At 42.6% G+C, this 22,573-nt stretch overlaps 1 protein-coding gene and 1 non-coding gene across 2 annotated transcripts in view; one reads left to right on the top strand and one right to left on the bottom strand.

Moving 5' to 3' along the window:
- Nucleotides 1–22,066, bottom strand: part of LOC124711471 (glucose dehydrogenase [FAD, quinone]-like) — a 69,279-nt gene extending 47,213 nt beyond the window's left edge. The window contains exon 1 of the mRNA XM_047241577.1: nucleotides 21,876–22,066. Within this exon, the coding sequence (XP_047097533.1) occupies nucleotides 21,876–22,066 (191 nt within the window). The remainder of the gene's footprint in view (nucleotides 1–21,875) is intronic.
- Trnas-cga lies at nucleotides 15,840–15,914 on the top strand. The gene has a single exon. It is a non-coding gene; the product is annotated as a tRNA-Ser (tRNA).
- Nucleotides 22,067–22,573: the final 507 nt, after the last annotated feature.

Below are 22,573 nucleotides of genomic sequence, written 5' to 3'. Positions count from 1 at the left end.
CCGCTGGAAGTTACTGTTGAACCGCATGTTGTGCAACTGCACGCACGACATGTGACTGTGTGCTGGGCCCGTAAGCATCTTTATTCTTGATCCGTTCTTATTTGAAGAGAATACACCCAAACTGTGTCAGACCCTGTCAGGAACATCACGAGTTCTGCACGTTATCCAGACGTCGTTGTACAGCACGTGATTCCTGGTCTGGAAGAGAGCACCTGCGTGGAAACCACTGTTCTCATGCGAGATGGGGCAACACCTTATGTTGCGTGCTCAGTGAAAGGGCTGCTTAATGCAATCTTCCACGAATGTGTCATCTCCAGGGGTTTTCCGGATGCGTCGTCTGCAAGATCACCTGATCTGAATCCGTGTGTTTTTTGGCTCTGTGGATATCTACAAGAATGCGTTTACAACGGACATGTTTAGTCTCAACCTGATTCGACGGCCAGTATACAGGAACACAGTGCTCGGATTCCACTGGAACTGCTGTTAGCAACTGCTGATTACGCTGGTTTACGGATTCAGCATCCTGTCGATCGCCCGGTGTTCATACTGAACAAATTGTGTAAGCGGCTGTTAATAACAAAATCAACATTATACCTTTCTAACGTGTTTGACATTTTCCCGTTCCTAATCCATTACACATGGAAACATTTCCTTACATCTTTCTTGCATTCACAGTACCACATTTGCACCTCGTGACCAAAACCGAATTTAATTTTTTCCAACGTAAATCGGTTTTGCACTAACGCATTAGAATATCTACAAAGTTTCTCTGTCACACGAATTTACAGCCCAGACCATTGTGAGTGTCTGCACTTTAATTATAATCGCGCGGTACTGTGTCGGCTAGTAAAATTGCAGCACCAGTAAGGTAGCATATGACGAAATTTTACTTGTGCGCATGCACTATAGTAGGAGGAATGCATGATTACATTTGTAACTGATTTGGAGATATACTGACTGCGAAATTTAATGCACACGGCTGCCACCTCTGGCAGCAACAGTGGCTCTAAACCTGTTGTGCATTGAGTCGACCTGAACTTATACAGTAGTTACGTGTAAGTAATTCCCTACTGCTTCAAGTCTCTGCCGTAGTTCATCACTCGTAGTGGTTGGCGATGGTGGCGTGCCGTACACTTGGCAACCACTGACCGGGCGTTTCAGTGAGTGGTAAGTCTGGAGTATGTGTCGCCAACGGCGCCCTATAACACCTTCTCGGTCGAGGTATGTCAGGACAAGCGGTCTTCCGTTATCTTGTTGAAGCACCTACCACATACAGCACAGCCAACGGCCTCGACATATCAGAAATGTATCAGTCGTTTTCCATATTAGTGGCAGTGAGTGGTAGAGGTTATCGTGTTCAGTAACCAGTGATCCCACATAGCAAGTCACCACGTACGGAGCGCGTATGACGAATGTAGTCTTGCAGTGTTCGTTGGTCGTCAGAACCCCCACGCGGTGGTGTATGCATCGTGATCCTGTAATTTCACGCAGCACTGTATGAAGAGAACCGTCGTACCGCTCTAGTGCCTTTTCTGGCTGGACTACCACCGTCCCATCGGTGTGCCTCTGCTGCCACGTCAAGGAGGCCGCAGCAGTGCCAACTGTCCTCGGTGCTCCAAACGTCGCACTGTCCACGTGGATGCTACTCCAGGGGGAGACAAGTCTCTTTCCTGGCTCATGACACCGCACAACCTGTCGTGGCGTTCGGGGCCGTTGAGATCCTGCTTGGCGCTGAGCGTGGCCCTCCTGGACCCACTAATTCCATATCCGCATCACTCTCGTGAGATCCCCACCAAAGAAAGGCAGCAATATTGTGGAACGATAAACTGTAGGCCACAGTAATTTCAACGACGGATTCTGACATTTTCTGACAATGCAACTTTTTTTTCAATTTATTGGCTTTCGGCCCGTGCCCATTCGGCCATGTCAGTTATGACGGTACCGCCAGCATCCAGTCCCTGAACGGAGAAAATCTCCGACCCAGCCGGTAGTTGAGCCCGGGCGCCATTGCGTACAAACCGCCTCCCTAACCGTGCAGTTACCGAGGTGGACAGAAAAATGCAGTCTTCGTGTAATTGCTTTCAAAACACTCGTGCGACTTAAGTTGTGTGGGACCCGTAACAAACACGTACATAAAGTGCAGCACGAATGGTGGCAATTTATTTGACGCCTGGGAAAGCGTGACGGAGATGTTGGAAAAACTGAATTGTCAGACTCTTCAAAACAGACACACAAACTAACTGTTGAAAGCCTACTTGCAACGTTTCAAGAACTAACATTAAGAGAAGACTCTATGAATATACTAAAACCCTTACGTATAGCTCAATCAGTCATTGTTCCCGTGCTCCTTGCTGGCCGTTGTAGCCGAGCCGTTCTAGGCGCTTCAGTCTGGAACCGCGCGACCGCTACGGTCGCAGGTTCTAATCCTGCCTCGGGCATGGATGTGTGTGATGTCCTTACGTTAGTCAGGTTTAAATAGTTCTAAGTTCTAGGGGACTGATGACCTCAGATGTGAAGTCCCATAGTGCTCAGAGCCATTTGAACCATTTTGAACCTTGCTCCTTACGTGAATGACCGGGAAGAGACCCTAATAACTCCTACAATGGGAAATACCCTCTGCCATGCACTTCACAGTAGTTTGCACGGTATTGATGCAGATGTGGATGAAATGAGAAACACACTACGTAATACAGAATGTACATGTCGTTGCTCCAGTCTACTTTTGAAGTTCTCATCATTTGCATATCCAGGCATGTAGTGCACTTCATGCCAGTTCGTCATTTGCTGCACGCGACCTTCATGTTGTCGCAGTTTTAATGGTCAGTAGTGTACATTTATTTCTGCATGTGTACACAACTACCGCACGCCACTGTACAGTGCATGGTGGGGGTTTATTTTATACCAGTGTTAGTCTTTCCATTTTCTGTTCACCCCGCAAATGGAGCGAGGGAAAATAGTATGTCAGTATGTCTCTGTATGAGCCCCTATAACTTTTTCCCTCATGGTCTGTACACGGGATTGACATTTGAGGTGGCGGAGTCGTTGACCGAATCTTGGTTCTCTGAAATTCCTCAATAGTGTTTCGCAAAAATATTTCCCATCTTAACTGACGGAAGACGTCCGTGACAAGCTTGTACTGATCGAACCGAGATGAAACAAATGTAACAGCACGACTCAGAATTCCTTCGCTGTCTTCCAGTAATCCGACTTGGTAAGGATCCCAAATACGCGAGCAGGACCCAAGAATGGAACGCAGAAGCATTCTGTACGCAGTCTCCTTTATACACTGAGGTGACAAAAATCGTGGGATAGCTCCTAATGTCGTGTCGGACATCCTTCTGCCCGGCACAGCGGAGCAGCTCGACATGACATGGACTCAAAAAGTCGTTGCAAGTTCCCTGCAGAAATAGTGAGCCATACTGCCTCTATAGCCGTCCACAATTGCGAAAGTGTTGCCGGTGCAGGACTTCGTGCACGAACTGACCTCTCGATTGTGGCTCATACATGTTCGATGGGATTCATGCTGCGCTATCTGGTTGCCCAGATCATTCGCTCGAACTCTCCAGAATATTCTTAAGACATATCGCGAGCAGTTGTGAGCCTGGTGAAATGGCGCCTTATCGTCCATAAAAATGTCTTCGTTGTTCGGGACCATGAAGTCCGTGAATGGCTCCAGATGGTGTCCAAGTAGCCGAGCGCAATCATTTGCAGTCAGTCATCAGTTCATTTGGGCGGAAAGGCCAGTCCATTCCATGTAAACATAACCGACACCACTACGGATCGGCCCCTGGCTTGCACAGTGCCTTGTTCACAACTTGGGCCCATTGTTACGTGGGGTTCAAATGGCTCTGAGCACTATGGGACTCAACTGCTGTGGTCGTAAGTCCCCTAGAACTTAGAACTACTTAAACCTAACTAACCTAAGGACATCACAAACATCCATGCCCGAGGCAGGATTCGAACCTGCGACCGTAGCGGTCGTGCGGTTCCAGACTGTAGCGCCTTTAACCGCGCGGCCACTCCGGCCGGCTGTTTCGTGGGGTGTGTGCCACACTCGAGCCCTATCATCAGCACTTACCCACTGAATAACCGGTACTCAGCTGACCAGGACACGGTTTTCCAGTCGTCGAGGGTTAAACCGATATGGTCAGGAGCCCAGGAGAGGCGCTTCAAAGCGACGACGTGCTGTTACCAAAGGCATTCCCATCACTCGTTTGCATAGCCCCTTAACACAAAATTTCGCCCCATTGTCCTAACGGATACTTTCCTTGTACGTCCGACATTGATTTCTGCGGTTATTTCACGCAGAGCTGTTGAGTTGTCTGTTAGCACTGACAATTCTGGACAAACGCCGCTACTCTCGGTCGCTAAGTGAAGTTCGTCGGCCACGGCGCTGCCGGTGGTGAGAGGTAATGTCTGAAATGTGGTATTGTGAGCACAAACCTGGCGTTTTCAATCTCGGAATATTGAACTCCCTAACGGTTTCCGAGATCGAATCTCCCACGTCGTGCGGCCAATTATCACGTCGGACGCCTTTTCACGTGAATCACCAGGGCACGAATCACAGCTCCGTCAGTGCACTGCCGTTTTATACACCTTGTGTTCCACCACCTGTGAATGCGCGTTTCGCTGGCCCATGGCCTTTGTCACCTCAGTGTAGGTGCGTTATGACGTCCGCGAGTTCTCCCAGTAACTTGCTGCCGGCCATTCGTATTCTCTGCAAGGGACGTTGTGAGCTCCATCCATTTCATGTCATCATGCAACTGTACGCGTAGATATTTAATCTACGTGACAGCGTCGCTTAATATTTGAACGTGTCCGTGAATTTTTCTCACACCCATCCACGTTGTCGTTCGCCGCATTAAACAAACTGTCCAAGTCAATCGGAATCCTTTCGCAGTCACTCGGCGACGAGACTCCCTGCACACAAAGCGCCATCAGCAAACAATTTCTCTTGTAGATTATATTCCTGGTGAATGGGGTCGTGTTTGTTCACTTCCAAGGCGATAGACAGTGCTTTTAAGAAAAAAAGGATTCATTTTTTGACGCACGTTCCTTGTAGGTCCATGCATTCTGCGGAACGTTTGCACATTAAAAGGATACCATCCCTGATGTAACATCCGAAAAGTCTGCATCTCGTTGTCATATACTCGTATCTCTCGTTGCATTCAAAGCCTTTTCCGGCCAACATTTCTTTACACAATGGAATAAATGGAAGTTATGGGTTCAAATCTGGATAATAAGGTTGACATTCCAACTTTAAAAGACCGCCCCCGTGGTACTAGTCACGAGGTAGTTGATGGTACGATCCCCACTATAAAGAAACTACGTAACACTGGCGTAAGGCCTGCACCGCAATGCTCGGAATCCCATCTAACGGACTCGCTGCAGCGTTGATTTGTGTGTAGGGAACAGAAAGTCATGTGGAGTTCGATGATTGAAAAGAAACTGTGATCACAAGAAACGGAGACATCCCTATTTTACTGAAACACATCGAATACGTAACTGGTCCTAATTACACTAAGCGCAATAACGTGCTGCGTCCGTTGTGTCAATTTGTGCATAATACTGTAGTCCACAAAGTGGCTTCCGTGTTGGAGTGTCGACAAAATATAACTGCAGAACGCTACAAAGTGCGAGTAAACACCCAATATTACCAATTAAAGCATACATTTTTAATTGTCGCATAGGAGGCAGACTCAAACATGTAAGGATGAAGATAACCAATTTTAGGTGACGCAGAGTAGTAGTTACCTTCGTAAAGAAGAAGACGTACTAAGGAATTTTTTTAAAGCGGAAATCATTACTGGCTTCTGAGGCAGAGATCGCAGAGACCACTTCAGATTTTTCTGTGGTGGAAATGTTAGAAACTGGATCACTCTGCACCGTGAGGTCGAATGGGAAGCCGACCCGGTGGCGTCTAATGACGAAGGCAACCACTCGAGGTCTATTCTTGTACCCAAAAAAACATCATTTTCTACCGATATGTAAGAACATTTATTGGCAGATGCGTTCACCTGATGAAAGATGATTTTTCTCCCTTCTTCTGCAATCCAAGTGATTTTCTATGGTGTTTTTCTTTTTATCCGGTTGCTCCAGAATATTTGCATGTTCATTGGCATACGTAACTTTTCCCCCCAACCCTTCATCCTTGCCCAATCCGAGTTAGTGCTCCGTCTCTGGTGAGCTACTCATCAGCGGGGCGGTAAATTCAATCCTTCCTTCGTTTAACATAAACGTAGTCAAACTCTACAGTTATGGCGAAGGAAACGCTTGGCAGCGTTCAATACAATGAGAGTTTAGACCAATTAGCAAAACTTCCACTGCTGAAAAAGAAGTGTGTGAAAACAAAATCGTGACACCTAAATCCATCACCCTTAATGCAAAAACTCAACAGAAGCAAAACCAGTGCAAACACATACTCTGTATAAAAGGCGGCTCCTTATACACGTACAGATAGAGATTCCGTGACAGCAGTGGTAATCTATAGCCAAAATATTGCAAGAAATCATCAGCAGTTATTTAGTAACTGCACTTTTGTCGCGGGTGCTATAAAGGAACTTTTTTTCCTGTGGGCGTAGTGGATATTCCAAATTGCTACTGCTGCAAGGAAGAAAATATAATTACCTGACGTTGTCAACATTGTCAGTGATGTAGGAGGCAGCCTTCAAATTTAGTGTTGTAGTCTTCTTTAGGAAAATTATTTCCCAAGGTCGCAAGGAAGGATACATCGATTACTAGTTTCGACCAGTTAAATGGCCATCTTCAGACCACATAGTAGAAAGCAGTGCCTACTTCGATAACGGAAGCAAGACGCTTTGTGCCTGTTCCTGTTCCTGTTAGCTGAATAGCTTCTTCCGATACTGCCAATAGATAAAGTGGCTCCTTATGTTGTCCCATTATATCACTATGATCTACTTTCTATCTGCTTTACTGCACAACGAAATGGTCCATAGCATATGTAATATATTGTAACAATTTTCAGTCTGGAAGTGTAAACATGACTTTGACAAAGCATCTTGTTTCAGTAGTCGATGTAGACACGGATTTTTGTTGTGTGCTCTGAAGATGGCCATTTAACTGTTCGAAATTCGTAATCGATATATCCTTCCTTGCGATCTTGGAAAATAAAAAGTTTTCCTGAAGATGACTGCAGTACCAGAAGAAGATAAAAATTACATCACATTTGAGCACAAAATATTGTCAGCAGAAGTTAGTGTGTAAAAAAGCACCATTATGTTAAGTAGCTAACCACTCCACTTCCCTAAAGAAGCTATAGTTTTTCAGAGGCGTAAAAGATTACAGAGCATTAATTTAGGTAAGATTGGAAATAGCGTATGATGAAGAATATTGGCTGTTATATGCGTTGAGTGAATGTGCGTGCGTGCGGTCGTACGAACACATACGCAGCCTGTAGAAGTGTTTGTATTAATAACGACATAAATCCCTATATAAACTTGGTTTCCAGTGGCAAAAACGTTTCGAGTAATACACAAACACACACCCACACACACAAAATATAACATGATACGCAGAAAAATATGAGGGCTTGGTATGTCACTTTACAAGAAGCTTGTCAAACCACAAAAAAAACCAACTTTGTCCTAAGTCTTAAAATGAAGCTGGTCGCACAAGATAGCAGGCTGTCTCTTTCTGTCAGAATGCCAGAAATTTAAGTCTCTATGAGACCTCTAGAGGTCAAGGTCAGAAAGTGCAGAACGCTAAACTGTATGCAGATAATTGTTGCTGTAGCAGGTAGTGCGGATAAGAAAAAAGCTGTTTTAATAAGAAAAGATAGCACTTCTTCAACGCGACATGCTTGTCTCAGTAGCGTGAAATAACGAGCCTAATGCAATATGTACAATTTCTAACACTGAGAAAATTTTCACATGTTATTAGAACACCAAAACAATTACCTCGGTGTACGATTTACAGTAGGTAACTTCGCTCCTTTTTGGTCTCTTGATTAGGGCACCTTAGGAGTAAGTTGTTCCTGAGAGTTCGTAACCTTACGTCAATCCACAATGAGCTGTCTTTGTTTTTGATAGTTGTATAAATGTAACGCAATAAATGTAAAACGTTCTCGGTCTTCAGCAGCGTCAGATTCGAGTAAAAATTTGAGCTTTCAATGACTCATACCTTCTCGTTATCATAATCAAATGAATGTCGTGATTGCTATCTTTGTCTCTATTTATTACCAGTAGGAAGCATATGATTCTGTGACGTATGTAATCGTGACGTCACACAGAAAACAAGCAATATGTGCTTGCTACCAGGAATAATGTCAACAGCTGCCGAGGTGGCAAGCTGCTAGTGTCCCTAATTCATCTGAAATCCAAACAACACGGGGTCTCCGTAGTCCCTCAACACCGAGGCTCTGCTTTCAGGTGCCGCGACCAGCGTGAGATATAGTCACGGTTCCGACAAAAGTTATTAGTGCACATTGCGTACTTGACAGTCCAGTCACCGACATAATCGTAATAGGAAGCTGCGTGTCATACTTTCTGTACCTGTTATTACCTCTTTTCTCGCCAGTTGTCGTTTTAATGGAAATTTGGTGTTTATTGTGCTGTTCGTGCCTTGTACGCCGCTATATCACCGTAGATACGGACTGTGCAATAGAGATCTTAGCGTACTCACAAGAAATGCTATAAATTAAAGGAGGGTACCTCCTGAGACTAAGACTGAAGCCGAAACTTTCAAAAGAGAGCAGCATCTCTGAAGTATTTCTACATATTTTGTTAGATAGCAAGAAGAGTTGTAGAAGAATATTTTCAACTCACCCATCAGTATTTTTTACTTTTTTTAGAGGTAAGAGAGTATTGCGGACGAAATATTTTTCCTTCGATATTTTTGTATAAAAGACACTCGATATTTTTATTTCGCCAATTGTAACATTTCATTCAATGTTTCGACTATGAAATAATGCTAGAAAACTGTCCCGAAAATTTACAACTGACGGGTCTAAAACAACATGTAATGTGGGTATGATATGATATACGTCAAAATATACCTCAGTGTATTATTTGCTCTAATATCCGAAGTTTCACTTGATTGTTTTCCGTCCGTGCAAGGAATATACCTTAATCACTAGTATAATTCTGTCGAAATGAGGCAACGTAAGCCATTTCCCCTTAAAAGTACTTGTCTTAATCTTATAACGAAAAATACAAAAAATAGGCTTCACAAACGATGCAGTTTGCCTTTGCCGGGCGAAATCAACAGTTACTGTGTTCTCAGAATGAAGCCTTAACTGGCAGTGTGTGCTGCTTTGAAGTTTCTCGACATGTTAAAACTGTGAACCGGACCAAGATCAATTACGAACCTCGCCTTGTGCAAGAAAAAACTCACCGGTTGATCGATGCCGGCACCAGTAGCGCATCGTACTCACAGTTTTCATGAACAGTGGAAGCTGTGAGGAGCGGTCGCAGTTCGTTCCAGGGTAGCTTCACTCGTATCAGCTTCACCTCCGACAGGCACGACTCAGCGATCGAACCACGCCCGACATACAGTTTTAAGCTGCCAGGAAGTTTCAAATTACGCTGTTATACAGGAGCTAGAAGGCTTCTGATCGTGTGCCATGAAAGCAATTCCGACAAGGAATCATGCGAGCACTTGCTGAAGTAATATGTTCGACCTTCGCCTGATGAATTTTACCTCACGTGGTGGTAACTCTCACTCGAATTACCTGAAGAGGATTTGAAGCTTATCGCTTATTTGTTGAACTATCGACACAGCGAAAGTAGAAGAATAGCAATGTGATAAATGTGATCACTCAAGCCACTGGTTCAGTCAGACTCGCCTCTTAACGCTAGGCGAATCGACATGCTGAAACACCCATATTTCATCTCCATCCTGACTGTAACAGCGGAATACTATTGCACTTCTTCTCGTGGTCAACAACTGTTCAAATTTGCAGACAATAGATTAGACTGGATGCCGTTATTGTGAGTAGAATATGAAAGGAGGAGGATGGGTTGCTGAACACCAATTCTAGGAACGACGCAGTAGCGAAAAAAGTGAGAGAGGTATTCTATCAAGAACGAAAGTGTGCACAGTACGACCAAAGCAAGGAAAGTATCAGAAGTAGATTGGCACTAACCAAGAAGATTTTTTTCATCAATACATCTCTGCTGGTAACACATATTGAAATGGAAATGATGCAGTAATCTTTGAAAGTGCACGCGTGGAATATATCATTGTATGGAAGCGAAACATGGACCATCAGAGAAAGAGGGAGGGATTAGTGGCACATGTACTGCGGTGTCCCAGAAGAGTTAACCTGCTTCTGGAAGGAGCATGGAGGGGGGGAAATAGTAGGGACAGACAGAGTTGGACTGTGCAGAAATTACGGAGAAATGAAATGATTAGCACAGGGTAGGAAAGGATGGGAAACAACTTCAAACCACTCGAAAGACTGATTGCTAGTAAATAAAACTGATTGTCTTGCATAAACGAATGAGTAAGTGAGTGAGTAAATGAGTAACCCTTCCCGCTCTTGAGCCTGAACATCGTTGGACGAAAATTCCACTCGTATGTTCCTTTTCTTAATTTATTCTTGCAGCCACTCTTTAGAATAACTTTTCATATGCTTTGGGCGCCACTATAACAGTTAGGTTAATTTCGGAATATTCTTACGAAATAGCCCAACATCTGTCCTTCATGTAGAAACACTCACTCGACGAAAGATCCGTGCCTGTGTACAGCCTGGAAAGTTGCACAAGTCACACCAACACCCAAGAAAGGAAAGAGGAACAATCCTCTGAATTACAGACCCAGATCATTGACACTTATTTCCGGCAGGATTTTGGAACACACAATGTGTTTCAGCTTTGTGAAACATCGCGAAGAAAACGATCTATTGACACACAACCAGCACAGATTCAGAAAAAAAGCTTTCTTGTGAAATACGACTGGCTCTCTATTTAAACGAAGTGATGGGTGCTATCGATATGGAATGTCAGGTTCATACTACAATGCAATTTTGTCATATGATGACATGATGGAGACCGTGGCTGTTGTTTGAGGACAGATGTTGATGGTGTTTTTTTTTGAGTTGATATTGCTCCAAAGCAAATAATATTAGTACACCTATCTGCAGATCAAGTAGCAAATTTATATGTTACTATAATTCTCATGATGGTAAATATAATTAAATAATATACTATTTTACCTATACAGTTATATATATATATATATATATATATATATATATATATATAATTTTATAATTATTGTAGCAATATTAACTTAAAAAAATTTCAATGTCTCTGCATTAGTGTAAAAGGCATTACAGTTGTGTAAATGAATATATGATCCTTTCCAAACATAGGACATCATCGTCAAATGTTACGATTTATCATAGCATCTGTGATACTTATATGTTTGTAAGCTCTTTGTATGTATCAAAACATGTGGTGCGTGGTAGAAAACATCTCAGTGACAAATCTGCTCAGGTCAAAGTGTTCAGTGAAAGTGTTCAGTGAAAACAATTTACGTGTTCAACTATAAGAATGCAGTGGAAGTGCATTCACATCTGCTGGACTAATTTTATGAAAACAAACACTCGAAACCGACATTTCACGTAAGTCACATGCAACAAAAATCTGTAATGCAACCATCTGTGTGTGGCATGTTTATAACTATGTATTATTTATATTTTAGGACAATTAATATGTAAAAAACACACCACATGCCATAAAGAAAGCGTGTAAACCGTCTGAGAATGAATCACAATGATTCGAAACCGGTAACGGTAGCCTTTGAATAAAGGAACTGAAAGTAAATTTGCGGCTGGTTGCTGTCCTAACACCATCATACTATACTTCCAGATTTCCAAAAGGCGTTTGACATTGTTTCTCGTAAATGGCTTCTAATGAAATTGCGTGCCTATGTAGTGTCTTCGCACTTGCGTGACTGGATCCTCGATTGCGTATTACAAGAGGGACACTCGTAATAAATGTTACGAAATCATCTAGTGAAACAAAAGTGATATCTGGTATTCCCAGAGGAAGTGTCATAGACCCTCTTCTGTTCTTAATCTTTATAAACCATTTAGGAGACAATGTGAGCAATGGTTTTAGGTTCTTTTCAGATGACGCTGTCGTTTATCGTGTAGCAAAGTCATCACAAGGCCAAAACGAATTGCAAAATTATTTAAACGAGGTATTTGTGTGATGTGGAAAGTGGCAATTGACCGTAGACAATGAAAACCGTGCGGTCCTCAACATTAGCGCTAAAATATCCCGTTAAATATCGGTTACACGATAAATCACACTAATTTAAGGGCTGTCGGGTCGACTAAATACCGAGGAGCTACAATTGCGAGCATCTTAATCTGGGGCCATCACATAGAGAATGTTGTGTTGGAGGCGAACAAAAGACTGCGTTTTATTGTCACGACACTTAGAAGATGTAACGAAAAACGGCCGCGCGGTTTGAGGCGTCATGTCACGGACTGCGCGGCCCCTACCGCCCGAGGTTCGAGTCCTCCCTCGGCCCTGGGTGTATTTGTTGTTTTTACCACAAGTTAATTCAGATAGTGTGTAAGACTAGGGACCGATGACCTGAGCAGTTTGGTCCCATAGGAATTCACACGCACACACAAGATGTAACAAACCTACTAAAGAGGCTGCCTGCATTTGTCCGTCCTCTTCTGGTGGGGGAGGAGGAGATTAGTGTTTAACGTCCCGTCGACAACGAGGTCATTAGAGACGGAGCACAAGCTCGGATTAGGGAAGGATGGAGAAGGAAATCGGCCATGCCCTTTGAAAGGAACCATTCCGGCATTTGCCTGAAATGATCTAGGGAAATCACGGAAAACCTAAATCAGGATGGCCGGACGCGGGATTGAACCGTCGTCCTCCCGAATGCGAGTCCAGTGTGCTGGCCACTGCGCCACCTCGCTCGGTCCTCTTCTGGTGTACTGGTGAGCGGTATGCCGTCTTTCCCGGGTGGGACTGACGTACATCGAAAAAATTCAGAGAAAGGCAGCTGCTTTTGTATTATCCGAAATAGGTGATCCGTGAATTGAGGTAGCAATCATAAAATGGTTAAAATGGCTCTGAGCAATATGGAACTTAACATCAGAGGTCATCAGTCCCCTAGAACTTAGAACTACTTAATCCTAACTAACCTAAGGACATCACACACATCCATGCACGAGGCAGAATTCGAACGTGCGACCGTAGCGGTCGCGCGGTTCCAGATTGAAGCGTCTAGAACCGCTCGGCCACACCGGCAGGCCAATCATAAAAACAAAGGCGTTTTTCACTGAGGCGAGTTCTTGTCATTAACTTTCAATCAACAACTTACTGCTTCGAATGCGAGAGTAGTTTGATGACACCAACTTACAGAGGGGGAATCGACCACCGCAACAAAACAAATCAGAGCTCGCATAAAAGATTTTAGTATTCATTTTTCTCACGTGCTGCTTATGAGTGGAACATTCGAGAAATAATCTGAAAGTGGTACTATGAAGCCTGCGCCAAGCATTTAAGAGTGAATTGTAGAGCAGTCATGCGGGTGTAGAACATCATGTGCACAGGAAATGGTGTCCTGCTTTACAATTTCCATACTTTCGCTTTATCTTTTGAAACGAATGCTGGGATAGTTTGTTCAATGAGGCTACAGCCAATTCCTCCCTCTCACCCTCCCACCATTACTTCAACTAAGATACTTCTTCGTGTCTAATTTTCTTCTTGATGGGACAAGCTGTATTCTTTCTTTTAATCTATCACCGTTTTTGCTCTTCTTATAAGAAATACGAGTACTAGCTCAAATTTAAATCCTCCCTGCCAGCTAGGCTTGTAGACTGGCTTCTCTCCTACACCTGAGTGAAACATCTGCGAACCTCACACGCTTCAGTTATTTGGCGCAAGTTAGTTGACGCCAGTGCTTAAGTTGTAACCGATCTGGACCAGCATTCGGAGTAACTGCTTGCCATTGCACATCCTACGTACGGGTGTAAACTCACAATCACCTTTTTATTTCATCTCGCCATAAGTTCAGTTGGGACTATTCTGAAGGAACGTTGGCAGGCATTCCCACATTCCGTTTCGAATCTTGATTTTCTAGACCCTCATCCTAGCCACCGACATTTCCCAACTAAAGTCAGCAATTGACTGGATCTGCAGACCACTAATTTAGTTGTAAAAAATACTGTTATTATTGAAAAAAAGGAAACTCTAAAAACACGTTTTCCAGGACGATCTGGGGACAACATTTATTTCGTGACGTATTCCCAAATAGTCCGACACTGCCAGTTTCATTATTAACGAATTCTTTATCAGCCCGATGGCTAAGTGGGTCTCAAATTTGGATTAGTGGAAACGTTAATACATCGATTTACGATTCATGCGAAACTGTATAAAGGCACAGATACTATTTCTAAGAAGAAATAACGGGGATAGAAATCTTTACGGCAAAACTAATGGCACCAGACGTGTTGCATTTCCCAAAACGAAACAATAATGTTATTGGATGACCGTACGCCAACTTTCTCTACAAAATCGGTTTAGACTTAAATGAGGAATATCGAAACAGAATTCTGTAAAGAATATTTGGCAGTATGTTAAAATTAGTATTTTTTAGAAATTGGTGTTTCATAAGCGAGATGTATAATAAATTATAATGAAAATGAAGCAGAATAACAATCTGTTACCGGAACTATTGAACAATGATGAACACTTGACGAGATGACAACAGAAAATTAGGCACTATGTTAAAAACTGATTGTGCCAGATGCATTGTATTTTCCAAAATAAACAAATAAAGTTATTGTGTATCAGTACGGCTACTTTCTCAACTATGTTCTTTATAAAGGAAGGAATACGATTTCATAAACAAGGAGTGTGATAAATTGTAATGAAGATGTAGCAGATCAACAGTCTGGGACTAGAGCTATTTAACAGTGATGAATACCACGCGCTCATTAATTTTGTGGGTATTCTGTTCGAGATATCTGTAAGTGACTTCTAACAAAATCTATAAACCGTGTTCTGTCTTACACGTATACCGAACAGAATACACACAAAATTAACGAATTCGTTGTGTCCATCGCTGTTCAGTAGTTCTGCTCGCAGATTTTTCGTCAGTTTTGTTTGTCACCTTCCTTGCTTGTGAAATATTATTTTTTCACGTGCGCCCCATTCGCACAAGATCCCCGTAACATCGCAACAGACCATTAATATAACAGCGAATGTTCTCCTGTTGTGCACTGGAACTACACTTTCGTTTCGGACTGCTTGTATAGCGGATGCTGATATTTCGATGTACATTTTGAGGCCTTGAATGTAATCCAGCCAACAAAGAGCTCATTCAAGAATGAACCGAAGACTGGATTGCGAATGCTTAACAGTGTCAAAAATTATTGAAATTTCCTATTACTGTGATGTTATCGTGTAAACTGCTTATTTATTAAACTTCCTGGCAGATTAAAACTGTGTGCCCGACCGAGACTCGAACTCGGGACCTTTGCCTTTCGCGGGCAAGTGCTCTGCCAACTGAGCTACCGAAGCACGACTCACGGCCGGTACTCACAGCTTTACTTCTGCCAGTACCTCGTCTCCTACCTTCCAAACTTTACAGAAGCTCTCCTGCGAACCTTGCAGAACTAGTTTTAATCTGCCAGGAAGTTTCATATCAGCGCACACTCGGCTGCAGAGTGAAAATCTCATTCTGGAAACATCCCCCAGGCTGTGGCTAAGCCATGTCTCCGCAATATCCTTTCTTTCAGGAGTGCTAGTTCTGCAAGGTTCGCAGGAGAGCTTCTGTAAAGTTTGGAAGGTAGGAGACGAGGTACTGGCAGAAGTAAAGCTGTGAGTACCGGGCGTGAGTCGTGCTTCGGTAGCTCAGTTGGTAGAGCACTTGCCCGCGAAAGGCAAAGGTCCCGAGTTCGAGTCTCGGTCGGGCACACAGTTTTAATCTGCCAGGAAGTTTCATATCAGCGCACACTCCGCTGCAGAGTGAAAATCTCATTCTGCTTATTTATTGCATAAAATGTAGTACCAAATAGTGGGCAAGCGTCAGAGGGCCAATCCAAAAGTCCAGGGTTCAATCCTCTGTTGGGCCTAGCTTTGGTTATTGCTTTCTTCATCTCTGGCAGTAATTTCTGTATGTGAAAAGTACGTAGGAGCACCGTGCTTCTGAATCCACAATTTAACTGTAGGTCTGCTGGACAAGTCCGTCCAGAAGTCGAAGGTAAGCAAGGGCCAAGTCTAACTCTAATAGGACGATATCTAGCAAAGCATCCAAACCGACCTTCGGGTTGACAAGAACTTTACCTCTAAAAGAAGGTGGAATTTTCCATTTTTGTTGTAATAATTTTATTAGTTCACAGCTAGTTTCAGCCGTCTAGGCTGTCCTCCAGTGATTTTGTGGCTCTACAATAGAAAACCGTTACCTTTCTACATGTTGTCTCTTTGCCATATTAATTCCTAGCCTAGCACCAGTTGTTTCGCTCGCGTAGATTGTAGGACCTGCAGACATTTTTGTTACTGATGCTTTTTGCGTCCTTGTGTAAATATTTACGTAGCAGCTTTCATCCCCTAACAAATATTTCTTTATATATAACCGAGAAGTGAAACACTAATTTTCATAAATGTAGCTATAAATTTTTTTTATGTAACGAAATATTTTCTTAAAAAATTTCATCTCCTACCGCACTCCCTTAGGGGTTGGATTTCCAGAAGAAGTGAAAAACGTATTTTTTATTTCTATCCAAGAAGTCAGTTACCAAATGTCGTAGATGTAGCCTTAAAAATCCTTTAGCATTTCCTCAATAATTATTTTCAAAAAACCTTCACCCCTGTTATGTCCCCCTAGCGGTTGAAACTCCAAAAATGCTGAAGCACGAATTTTTTTTCTGACTGAGAAACCAAATATCAGTTCTCGTAGTTCTAGCTTCAAAATTCCCTTAATAGTGGCGTACTTTCAAAAAGCTTTTCATCCCCTACATCACCTCCTTACGAATGGAGTTTCGGACAATCCCTTCTTAAACGATGCGTACAGCAAAAGTTCGGCACCCTCTCCAAACTTCAAGTGTCTATCCACAGCGGTTAGGGCTGGGCGATGATGGGTCAGTGAATCAGTCTGACGCTTTTTCCCAGCGTTAGGGGTTGAATTCGCAAAAACAGTGAAACACGCATTTTTTCATCCCCAACTGAGAAACTGAACACTAGTTTTCAAAGATTTAGCTTTAAAAATGCTTTCACAATGAAATATTTTCATAAAACGTTTCATCCCCTTAGTGGTTGAATTTCCAAAAACAGTGACATGCGTGTGCTTTATTTCTAACAGAGAAGACAAATTCAAATTTTGGTAGATTTATCTTCAAAAATGCTTGCACAAAGAAATATTTCCATAGAAACTTTCATCCCACCCCGATAGGGTTCGAATTTCCAAAAACAGTGAAACATGTTTTTTTTTTAATTTCTAACTAAGAAGGTAATTTAAATTTTCATAGATTTAGCTTTAAAAATTCGTTCATAATAAAATATTTTCGTAACAAAATGCCGTCTCCTATTTCATCCCCTGAGTGGGTCAACTTCCAAAAACCCGGAAACACGTATTTTTTTCATTTGTAACCGAGAAGTCAAATACCAATGCTCATTGAAGTAGCTTCAAAAACATTTTAGTAGTTCTTTAATAATGATATATTTTTTAAAAAAAGCTTGCACCCACTATTTCACACCCATGGGGTTAAATTTCCAAAGATGCTGAAACAAGTATTTCTTTATTTCTGACCATTGGTCTAGCTTCAGACCTGCCATAATAGCGACATTTTTCAAAAAAAACAAAAAAAAAACAAAGAACCTTTCATCCCCTATTTCCTCCCCTTAAGGTTGAAATTCAAAAAATCTCTTCTTAAACGACACCTACAGTATAAGCTCCACATCTTCTCCAAATATCAAGTTTCAATCCGTAGCGGTTTGGGAGATTGCCTTATATATACACGGTGATTCACGAAGATATGCAAATATTTTAATATGTTATTCTACAAGTAAAACTGAAGAAAAAAGTTTACGTTAACATAGGTCCGCAAATGTTTGGTTACGGAGTTACGATTTATAAAAGATTTTGCCTGAAATTTAGCAACTTCGCTGATATGAGGCCATCTCAAATCTCTGCGAGGTTAAAGTAAAGCACGATTTCCGTTCATTTTGTTGTTATTGATCTGGTGAATCTAATTAAACATTTCCCAGTCGTGCATCTGCAGTAATTTTCTGTTTCCCGTAACATTCGAAATACTCCAATAATGGTTAGTGGATTCTGAATCCTCTGAGTTGGATAACATACGCGATATTCGTTAACTGCAGCCGTAGCATTACATCACATTTGCCGTAAATAAACACCATATCGGCCTGTTCCTCTGTCCTAAATTTGAAAGGCGTCCCTATTTCATAAATAATCTACAAACTAAAACAGTTACTATGTAGTTTCACTTCAATACACTATTCAAAAATGGTTCAAATGGCTCTGAGAACTATGGGACTTAACATCTGAGGTCTTCAGTCCCCTAGAACTTAGAGCTACTTAGACCTAACTAACCTAAGGACATCACACAGATCCATGCCAGAGGCAGGATTCGAACCTGCGACCGTAGCGGTCGCTCGGTTCCAGACTTAAGCGCCTAGAACCGCTCGGCCACAACAGCCGGCCTTAAATACACTGTTGTTATTACGTTCTTTCAATGAACAATATAGAAAACTATCTCGTTTCAAGATTAGGAAGCCGGCCGCGGTGGTCTAGCGGTTCAGGCGCTCAGTCCGGAACCGCGCGACTACTACGGTCGCAGGTTCGAATCCTGCCTCGGGCATGGGTCTGTGTGATGTCCTTAGGTTAGTTAGGTTTAAGTAGTTCTAAGTTCTAGGGGACTTGTTGTTGAGTCCCATAGTGATCAGAGCCATTTGAACCAAGATTAGGAAACGACTGAAACAATTCAGTAACGGTTGCGAACAATGACATAAACGTTTCTAAATTCTTAATGGAAAGTAAACAAATAATCTTTGCTTCTCAGGATGTTCTGGAAAACTACTGCAGATACACGTCTGGGACATGTTTAATTAGATTCACCAGATCAATAACAACAGAATGATTGCAAATCGTGCTTCACTTTAACCTCGTACAGTTTTGAGATGGCTACACACATTAGCGAAGTTGCTAAATTTCAGGCAAAATCTTTTATTAACCGTATCTCCGTAACCAAACATTTGCGGACCTATATTTGTATGAACTTTTTTCTTTAGTTTTAGTTGTAGACCAACATATTAAAATATTTGAATGTCTTCGTGAATTACCCTGCGTACAGGTTGCGTCCGCCGTAGGTTAAAGACTTAAACTTCCAGGTGCACAGGGAGATTAAAACTGTGTGCCGGACCGGGACTCCAACTTGGAACCTTTGCCTTCCGCGACAAGTGCTTTTCCAGCTAAGATATCACAGCACGACTCCCTCACACTGTTTTACATTCGGTAGTACCTCATCTCCTTCCTTCCAAAGAGGTTCTTGTGGTAGAGAAGCTGTGAAGGCGGTCGTGAATCGTGTTTGTACAGCTCAGCCAGTAGATGCAGAGGTCCGGCACACAGACTTATTGTACCAGAAAATTTCTGATCAGTGCGCACTCCGCTGCAGAGTGGATTTTCATGCTGGACCTTGCAGGTTCATTATATGCATAGCTAATCGCTCGCGCGCCAACCTGGAGTAAGTCATTCTAACGGTACGTTAGCCTCCGAAGTAATGCAAGTACATAAGCGTATGTAATTCGTTTACATTATAACACTGCCGCGCGGCGTAGCTGCGCGGTCTAGGGCGCCTTGCCACGGATCTGGCGTCTGCCCCCGTCGGAGGTTCGAGTCCTCCCTTGGACATGGGTTTGTGTGTTGTCCTTGGCGCAAGTTTAAGTTGGATTAAATAGTATGTAAGCCTAGGGACCGATGACCTCAACAGTTTGGTCCCATAGAAACTTACCACCACCATCACCACCACCACCACCACCACCACCACCATCATAACATTAACTGAATTTTCTGTCGGTACTTGACCCAACATAACAACAGTGTTAAGTAGGAAACGTTTTCCTGATAATCTACAAAATATTACTTATTTCATCACGAACCGACTTTCGGCTTCTTAGACCAGCGTCCGGTGACAGTTGAGTGGTGTGTATAAAGTCACGTGCAAGCACTGTGGAAAACGATGAGCTGGTCAGCCAGGCGGACCTGTGACAACCAGGTTGTCAGAACCCGAGAGTAACTGGACCGATTTAAAGTTTGTGGCCCATCTTTTAACAGAAAATCGCCCACATGATGTAGATTGTGAAGTTTCACATACTGTTAAGAAAAGCGGAAGTATAACTGTCCTGGAACCACCTGAAATCAATAAAGGTATGACACAGAATACCAACTTACTTTTACATCACCCAAAATTACTTCCTTCTTTCCCCTGTGATAAAGTATGTTTGAGTTATACAAACATTGGATCACAATTGTAAATTCAACTTTATTTTTGAACTTTCGTTAAGTGTCACGTTTCTGTGTGACAGAAAAATGTAGTACTTTCCTCCGTAATCACTGAATATGTCACCATTTTCTGTATCATTTGTGTCAGTAAAAGCTGTATAAGCCGCAGCCATTTTACCTGTGGTTGCGACTTGTAGTTGTCATCTGACGACGAACTAAGAAGCCGAAAGCTTGTTCGTGACGAAATAAATAATATTTTGCAGAATATTAGAACAGTGTTGCTTAATACTACCACTCACATCACCTAATAATAATTATTATTATTGTTTAGACACAAAATTTTAAGAAAAGAAGAAAAGTTGGTATAGCAAAGGGGGAGGAATATTTGAACCTGTTACTTAATGTAATATTCAGACCTGGGAGGAATTGAACTTTGCAACAAATAGATAACTTCATCACACGTCGGAGTCACGTATTACATAATAATAAAAATAAAAATTAAAAAAAATAAAGCTGGCTGAAATATCAGCTGCGCGCATTTGAAATTGGAATATTGATGTACGAGATGCTTACACTGTTCGCTACAGGTATTTATTCCTCGCGACATCCAACAGACAAAATGCTAATATATTTCTCAGTACAGGCGTTCTGTCACGTACTAAGTGATTCTAGAATGTTATTTAATCGGGAAGACGCTAGGTGCCTAACACGTGGCGCAGAAGCCTTCTGACAGATTAAAACTGTGTACCGAATGGATTCGAACCTGAAACCCTGCCTTTGAAGTGAATGTGAAGAACATTGTCCTCTAAGTGTTCCGAGTTAGAGCCCGAGCCCCGCGTACAGTTTTAATCTGCTAACGGGTTTCGAAACAGCACGTACTCCGCAGCAGAGTGAAAGATCCATTCTGCAGGAGTAATATACTGACACATTAAAACAAGTGAAACTTAGGGAAGAAGGTCAGATAAGTACGTAAAACATATCTTTCGAGAAAAAGAAGTAAATTTTGTAATAGTACATCCATCATGCAATTGTTAGACGAAGCGGAAGTCTGCTTTTCAGTAAGTAAAAAAACGCATTTCTACTCGGTGTTACAAAAAGAAACAAACTTTACCTCGTTTAGTGCTGCGAAACCAGTTGGATGGACCTGCCTTCACCGTCCTGAGCCAGCCGGTTTCATCCTTACTGCCTTCTCGCCACGGAAATGCTCGTACCCGTTGTCTGAGTGTCCGTTGGTAACTGTCTCTAACGCCCTCTGGCGAAACGAACACCGCAGCCACCCGTCGCTCTGTTCTTGAATACTTCTGTGTAAATCAGTTGCAATCGCAGGGCTAACGAGGACGGGATGAGGTCAGTCACTAGGTGGACGGAAAGTGCGAGTGTGGAGAATGCGGGTCGCGCTCCGGGGCGTGTTTCTGCACTGAGGTGAGGTGTCCTTCGCCGGAGGCGTCGGCGAGCACTGTGCGACAGCGGCGTCGGCGTTGCCGGGGCTACAGGAATGCAGCGTCAGCGACCAGCACGTCGACGGCGCGTGTCGAGGCAGGCGGTGGCCCGTGCAGCAGCAGTCCGGGGAAACGTGGAACACGGCGATCCGATCAGACCGTGCTTCCATGGCCTCAGGTTCCTGACTGATTTAGTAATCAAAAATTGCGCATCTGTGAAGAAACCTATAAAATAGTACCAGGAAATAATAGTCAGGTGATATACATATAACAAAAATCTTGAAATATCGCTAGGAAAAATATAACCGCTGTTTTAATTAAGAACAATATTATCAGGCTTATTCTCATATAGGGGAGAGGTGATCGATAACGTCGGAAATAATTAATAGCATTGAAAAAGTTTTAATTAAAATTATCAATATACAATCTCTCATCAAAACAACACCCACAGAAAAGTAGCCGCTTCAGGAAAATCAGAGACGGTTTTACACGGCTACTTTTGTTTATAAATTCCACTATATAAACCATGTGCGGGTATTGTTAGTTCTCTTGCCTTGTTTTCTGTGCTCTGAATAAATCTACGTAGCTGCGGCGTGCGATATGGCGGGCATTTCCGTGTGATATGCTACGGAAGGGGTAGGGGGACTTTTGTTAAACTGCAAGAAAATTGACTATAG

This window comes from Schistocerca piceifrons, chromosome 8 (assembly GCF_021461385.2).
Source record: "Schistocerca piceifrons isolate TAMUIC-IGC-003096 chromosome 8, iqSchPice1.1, whole genome shotgun sequence".
In the NCBI taxonomy this organism is placed as follows: domain Eukaryota; kingdom Metazoa; phylum Arthropoda; class Insecta; order Orthoptera; family Acrididae; genus Schistocerca; species Schistocerca piceifrons.
This window is presented reverse-complemented; position numbering and strand designations above follow the sequence as displayed.